This window comes from Helicoverpa zea, chromosome 6 (assembly GCF_022581195.2).
Source record: "Helicoverpa zea isolate HzStark_Cry1AcR chromosome 6, ilHelZeax1.1, whole genome shotgun sequence".
Classification (NCBI taxonomy): domain Eukaryota; kingdom Metazoa; phylum Arthropoda; class Insecta; order Lepidoptera; family Noctuidae; genus Helicoverpa; species Helicoverpa zea.
The window spans coordinates 3,589,219-3,596,421 of NC_061457.1; the positions used below are offsets into that span (position 1 = coordinate 3,589,219).

The 7,203-nt window shown below is 35.7% G+C and overlaps 1 protein-coding gene across 1 annotated transcript; it reads right to left on the reverse strand.

Annotated features, from left to right (window-relative positions):
• Positions 1–508: 508 nt before the first annotated feature.
• On the reverse strand, positions 509–5,669 carry LOC124631497 (cathepsin K-like). The gene is made up of 14 exons (XM_047165920.1): positions 5,540–5,669; positions 4,635–4,758; positions 4,261–4,360; positions 4,033–4,156; positions 3,606–3,732; positions 3,326–3,441; positions 3,140–3,248; positions 2,972–3,052; positions 2,663–2,892; positions 2,314–2,440; positions 1,868–1,973; positions 1,378–1,467; positions 1,045–1,139; positions 509–841 (listed from the first exon to the last, which is right to left on the reverse strand). Exons 1-14 carry the CDS (start codon positions 5,595–5,597, stop codon positions 661–663), a joined length of 1,668 nt encoding a protein of 555 aa, XP_047021876.1. The 5' UTR covers positions 5,598–5,669; the 3' UTR covers positions 509–660.
• Between the last annotated feature and the right edge of the window lie 1,534 nt (positions 5,670–7,203).

Sequence of the window (7,203 nt, forward strand, 5' to 3'; positions counted from 1 at the left end):
CGCGATACCGGCTACCACTGTATCTTCAATACTAGCGGGTGCTTGAAACTTCTTCTTTTAGTTAAAAAAAATCGCGCTCGCTCGCCTCGCAACTGTACAAACCCAATCTATTTCTTTTTGCGTTTACTTTGTCAGTCTTCAAACTGAAAACTATTCACATAATTCACAAAGTTAAGGGCGGCTAAATTGTTTTCTGGCCCGTGTGGCAGATAGCCATGCTACGCCTGAGTATAATGAATATGTCTCGTCTCTAACCATATAACCATTTGGTGCGCTACCACGCGCCACGAGCCGTACCTACCTAAGTATATTTACGTCTTTCGTTTACTTCTTACTTAAGCTAAGGTTCCGCCGAAAAATGGTGAAACGAAAAGGGTTCCGAAGCCAAAAGAATTCGGGAACCGCTGCAATACACTATGACATATTTTTGTCGGATTTGCTTATTTTTTCGCGACTCCCCCTCTAAGCTCTTTTTAAGCAGGGGTACCAAATAAATGAAACACAAAAATAATTCAATGAATTTATTGCTTACAAAACTAAATAAATATTCCACGTGCTTTTAAAAATAATTGCTAACATAAAAAGTCAAATCGATCAGTGTACTTTAGTCGCCATTAAAATTAAGTCAGTCAATTGAATCATCGATATAGTTCTAAAGTCTTAGAAGACAACGTAGGTGGGTTCCGTAGAGACACCACAGATGTTGTCCCTGGAAGAGATGTACATGTAGCCGCCAATACCCCAGTGGGGTCCCCAGGAGTTCTTGAGGATCCAGAAGGTGTCTCCATCACGTTGACCGTAACCTACCAGGGTCACTTCATGGTTCAGATGAAGTTGGTAGCTGAAATATGACGGAATAGATTAGATATTGCATAACATTGTGGAACATTGAACTTCGTAAAAAATAGTGTACTGGTTTAAGGACTGAATTTGCCTTTCTTAACGTCAGACTTCCATGGAAGTCAGAAGTAATGAAAAAATTAAGGATATATTTGCTTGAGAAAGTGTTTCTTGAAGTGGATAGATGAAGGGATTTAAGCTTACCATTCAGTGTCGTAGAAAACTCCAGAAGAGTATTTTGCGAAAGCTTCGGTGACGTGGACAGATACCGACAGAGGTCCATGGTTCACTAGAGCAACCTGAAATTAAAGTTAATATTCATTTTATGTGCATAGCTTCCGAGTACTTACTATGTTGAACATTTTATTTAAAACTTTCTGCATCTTTTGACAGAACCCGCAGACAGCAGGTTATCACTACGCTATTATGCTGGTCTTAGTAGAACATTTCAGGCACAATTTATTTAGAGGTAGAATATTAATCTACTAGAATATATGACCGTTTTCTATGAAGAACCATTTTTAACTTATTTCTTACCTTCAAAGCTCCAACGCTCAGTGGGGTGACATCCACGAAGCCACGGATGGGGAAAGTCTTTGTCATGTTCAGGATATTGCACTCGCCATCCTGTAAAAGATAGGAAACATAATTAAAAAATCAACGTTCCCTTAATTTTATTACTATGAGAGCTGATGAGAGCACATGATATGAAAGGACATCGATTACAAATACAAATCAAGACGAATTACAAAAGGTTAACTTAAAACGAATCTCGTGATAAAAGTAGTTTCATCTATATTTTTGATGACTAATAAAAATAATGGTAATGATGCTTATGAAATCAGTTTTAAGATGTATCCATATTTACATCATAAGTTAATATTTCGAAACTTTTTGTTCTTTTCTTTTGTTTTCTTATTTTAAAATGTTTTTTGTGTTTTTTTATGTATATTCGCTTGACTGTTTTGTGTCCTATATGCGTCATAAACGCGAATAAATGCTTCGATTTGATTTATTTATAACGTACCTTGTTAGTATATTGTCCGTATTCAGCTACAGTTGGCAGTCCGTACTCCATCATCCATTCGTAGGCCGCGTTGTCAGTACCACCTTCACAACCGTAGGCGCCGTAACTGTACATTGTGAATATTCGTTTAAAGTTGATAGTTTCAAGCAAATACTCAATACTCAAGTTTTATATAGGTGGAACATTTTCAGTCTAGAAACAATATGGATCCTATAGGGCACAGCTTAAAGAGCTTGTTATTGGAGTGCTAGACTTCATCGTATTGCTTATTAAAGAGGATATTTTTTTATCAATTTGAGTCAAAAGTCAAAAAAGTACAGTTTGGTATTTGGGTTTTCTTCATTTTTATACTAAAAATGTCTGTAATCAAGGGGTGTTAATATTCAGGAGATAGAAATTTGAATAAAATATCGACTGAGTTTAAAATACTGAGTTTAGACACATACGCCCAAGCGCAGTCAACGAGAGCCTGGTTGCTCAAAGCCATCAGTTTTCCACCATTGATACGCGCCAAGGCGCCTTCTACCGCAGCTGTGGTTCCGAAGGTCCAGCAAGAACCACAGTCTTCCTGATCTGTTCAATGAAACATGGTTGTATTTATTATAACGAGGATATTTAATAGGTAAGAGCTTTGTGTCGTTTATTAATCCGCATACTGTCTATTTAGTACATCTGTCAAATAATAATACTACTTCTCACACCCATATAAAAATAAGTCTGTGTCGTTTCTCAGGTTCTATACAATTTAATTTCTCACAAATGATTAGATTTTTGTTGATGCATAAGGTTACTTACTTTTGATGTTCGACACAAGACCCTCAAGCCTAGCGTCATATTCTTCAGGTATGTCACTGGAGATTTCATTCAGTTTAGCTTCATCGTAAGGGAAAGCGATTGTTCCGACTTTTCCTTCAGGGCGCCTGAGCAGACCCATGTACCTTTTCATTTCTTCGGGTGTTTTGTCAGCGAATTGGTTGATGGCGAGTTTGTAGCCTTTCTTTTGACGATTGTTCTCAAGGACTTGCCTAGAAAGAAAATATGGAATTAGATCTTGGAATTGAATAGAATCTAATTCTTAATTTAATTTAAAATCGTTTTGCATACCTCATGGACCTCTTGACAAGACTCCTTCTCATGGCGCACTCGTTAGCATCAGAGTATTTCCTGTTGTGGGTCTTTTGGAATCTGAAATAAATAACGTCAAATAATAGATACATTATTAGTTACTCAGAAGATTTTATATACTTTTTATTCAATGAAAGAAATACTTACGATTTGAAGACATGATCGACATGTTTGTCGTTCTCAGCATCCATGAACAATAAATGTTTAGTCACATTTTCACTATCTCTGGTATGAGTAACGGCGTCACTACAACCGTCTGTAAAACATAAAAATTTGTTAAAATTTCTTATTGTTTATTGTAACAAGAAAATATTTTATTTGTTTGATCATTACAGTCTTCAACGTCGAAAACGCTGCGGAAGGAGAAAGCTTTCTCGTAATCATAGAAATCCCAGATTTCGTGCTTGTCCTTTGATCCCAACCAGGAGTTGAATTCCAAAACTTCGTATCTGAAAATAATGATATACTTATAGATAAAATGAATCTCACCAAAACTATTTTCAGACAAAATAGTGCCAAGGAAAGACTCTGCCCAGTCAAAACCAGGCTTGGCATAAAAAGTAGGTGTGTTATTTTCCAAAAACTTATTTTAAATGAAGAAACAATCGTTTACCTGACAGGAACCCAAGCTTTGTCATCTTCGTTGTAAGTGGCCCAGAGGGTCTGCTCTGAGTCAGACTGTTCATCCTTCACGTTATTAACGAATTTGACGCAGTCTTTGTCATTCATCACCTCTTCATCTGTGATACAAAAATAAGTGGATAAGATAGTTCTAACAATAATCATGACCTGTACTTTGAGGGCAATAAAAATTAATATCATTTCCGTCATGTAGCGATCTTCATGGTATGTGTAAGATCGACTATAAAAGTGCATCACTTTAGGATCTTAGTACTATAACCCACCCTAGATTGCTTCATTTAACGAAAGTCTGCCCATTGATTCTGTATTTTGACACCTGGTTATGGTTTGGTTATCGTTATAGTTACATACATTCACCTTTAAATCTTTGAAATGTTTCGATTTTGTTTTCTACTTACCATCATACTCAAACTCATCAGTATCAGGCAGAATGGTTGAGAGTTCTGCCCTGTGGTATCTGTTGCCTTCCATAGCATTGCACACCACTTCCACTTCTTGGTCCCTTGAAGCTTCAGGATGAATCTGTTATAAAGCAGTCTTGTTAGAATAACGCAATTTTACTTCGGAACAAGAACAAAGCACAAATTGTGAACAGACAACCATAAGTCCTGATATTTTGAACTCACCTCATACTGCACACCATAACGGAACTGTTTGTTCTTGGATGTCACAAAAGATTTCACGTTTCCATCGTTGTAATCAATCCTGGATTGCTTTGAAGTTCTCCTAAAATATTGTATATCAAACATATGGTTTCATTATTTTTATAGTATAAGTTGGCGCTGCCACTTCCCATCCCTGGTAGGAGATCAAAACGAGACGGAGGAATGGAACATAGCAGTAAAGAGAGATTTCTTTTTTTTTCACGAGTTTACAAACATTAAAATCTCTGAAGACCATAAATAAACATACTAGGCTATTTTTTTTAGTTTTAAATGATCACTCAGTTTTACTGATGAAGATTTGAGTTGTTAATGTAAAATGACACTAAAGTACTTACCATACGGCATAGTTTTCAATGACATCGTCAGTAAGCGACAAACGAGTCGCTTTTATCTGGTATTGACTAGGCCATTTCAATTTCTTGCTAGCTTCGAGCTTCTTATCTTTAATTTCTCTTTTCACTGAAAATATGAGCAAAACCTGTAGATTCTAACGCTTTAATGGATGCGTGTACACATACCGGCATCAAAAACGAATAATTCCGTAAATTGTCTTTTTCATATCTAGGGTGTGAAACATGTACCTACCGGCAAAATACGCAAGTTTCCGCAGGCATTATTTTTACCTTACCAGTAGCTCGGTAGCCACGATGACAATTATATAAAAAGTTCACTAAAGTCTTTATTTTACTTTCAATCGCATTTCTATACATGTGTTGGCCTACCTAAGCATGAGGGTTTAATTAAAGGAGCAACAGTGCGTATCAAAGCTCTCACAGATGCGCTGTCACCCTTAAGACAAAGCTGTTAATAATTGCGTCTGACGTGTCTATAATTACACAGACACGCTTCTTAAAGAAACTCAGACGACAGAAACACGTAAAACAGTATATAAGATTGTTAAATAATGGATATTTTGCAATACCTTTGCTTTTTGAAATTCAAGTTATGCAGTATATTTTTCTGCAGGTCCGAAAATTCTTAGGAACTGTTCCTTAAGTGTTTGATGTTTAGCACAGCTTTTACTTGGTTATTGACATCGCAATCGACATCTTAACTTTAATTACTTTACTATTACTAGTAGGGTAAAAATATTTTGAGGTTTTAATTTCAAAGTCTAAATTCGTCTACTATCGTTTTAGCCTAAAAATAAAAATTCAGAGATAGTTTTAGATTAGAGATTTAGAAAATGACAAATTTAATTTTAGGACAGAAGTTTTTAAATTAATTAATATGCACTTACCACTTAAAGCCTGTGTGACTACCACCAGCCCGAACAACAACCAGACTAACTTAGTCATTGTGAAGCTTCCGCCCCAGTCTGCCTAATAAACTAAATATATACTGTTTCAGCCTTTTATTTGTACTATATGTGCTAATTAATCCCAACTAATGGTTTATTTGATAATGGTATTAAACAGTAGTGGAGATTTGTATGGATACGTACCCACCCACCGATAAATTGTGTGGGTACATTTTTATTAAATCTGGGATAAACAAAGCAAGCAAGCATCCACGATTTTACCCCCGTTCCCCGTGAACTAATTCGTGCAAACGTACCCAGCAACCTATAGTCTTAATTTTTAATCTTAATTTTATTGTAATACTCATTGCTATGTGCCTTCTTACCAAATTTTTATTTATTGCTCTACACAATGTATATTGTTTATACATAATTTAAGAGCTATCTTACACTGAAACAGCCTTTTAAAGAGGACCTGTAGTCTCTAAGATGAGTATAAGAATACTTTAGTGTACCTACACCATATTATTTCGTACTTTATAGCCATGCCCCCATGTCGTATCCATATGTTGAAAACAACAAAAAAAGTTGCAATAATCAGCTACCTAAAAATATAATGAATTTGATAAATCTCATTTCGATTCATGATGTAATTAGGTACTACAGCTTCGCTATCAAAAAAAATCGGATTAGGTATATTTTAATTAAACCAGGATAAACATGATTTTAAAATGCATAATGAGTAAAATACAACCCAGAGATAAATTACGTATGACATAATATGTAATAATGTTCCTACTCGATTTCATTCTCCTTTTCAGGACTATGTATGTAAATAGGATACTGGGATCTCAGATTTTCAAGAGGATTTAAGATTTTGCTAAAGTAAGCTGTACGTAAAGCTCTAGTTAAGGAGTGAGAGTTTCTAGAACAACTTAGGGACGACTATTGCAAACTTAAATTATTTTATCGATTATAATGCTATCGTAAAATACGAGACATTAGTTCACACTAAGAAGCTTAAGTTGAGGTCTCCATAAGATGTAAAAGATGCAATTTATTTTCGGAAAACAAAATGCATTTTCATCGGATCACATCTTCCACAACACACAAGTTAAAACAACTGGGTCGCACTATCGTAATAAACAATCAATTCTTTACTTGATACAAAATCACTCGCACAGAATACACATCACCAGTTCAACGAAACCCACCAATCACAAAAGCTCGCGAAAGAACAATGCGGTTGCATTATTCGCAAGTTTTTGTGAGAAAATTCGCTCATCCCGTAAGCCCATCACGCGTCACGTGGAATATTTCTCACGACTGTACTTCTGGTTCCTCTAGTTGCCGTGTACGTGCAACTGGTCCAATTATATGAACGTGGTAACGGAGTAAGGGAGTTCGCGCGAAAGAAAATGCTGTTGGCATCTGAAGAGTGTGATGACATCAATACAGCTTGGGTATTTCTGGGAGATTTTCGAGGTTTTTTTGATTAAATCAAAACTTTCAGTAACATTTAATTTTGAGAGAAGTGCCTATAGAAGCCGTTCAGGGCCTTATTTACATAGATACATAAGAAGAACTATTGATTTAAAGCTGACTGAAGAAATACCTAATGAAATCAATTTTCATTTTCATTTCTGTAGCCACCTCAAATAATA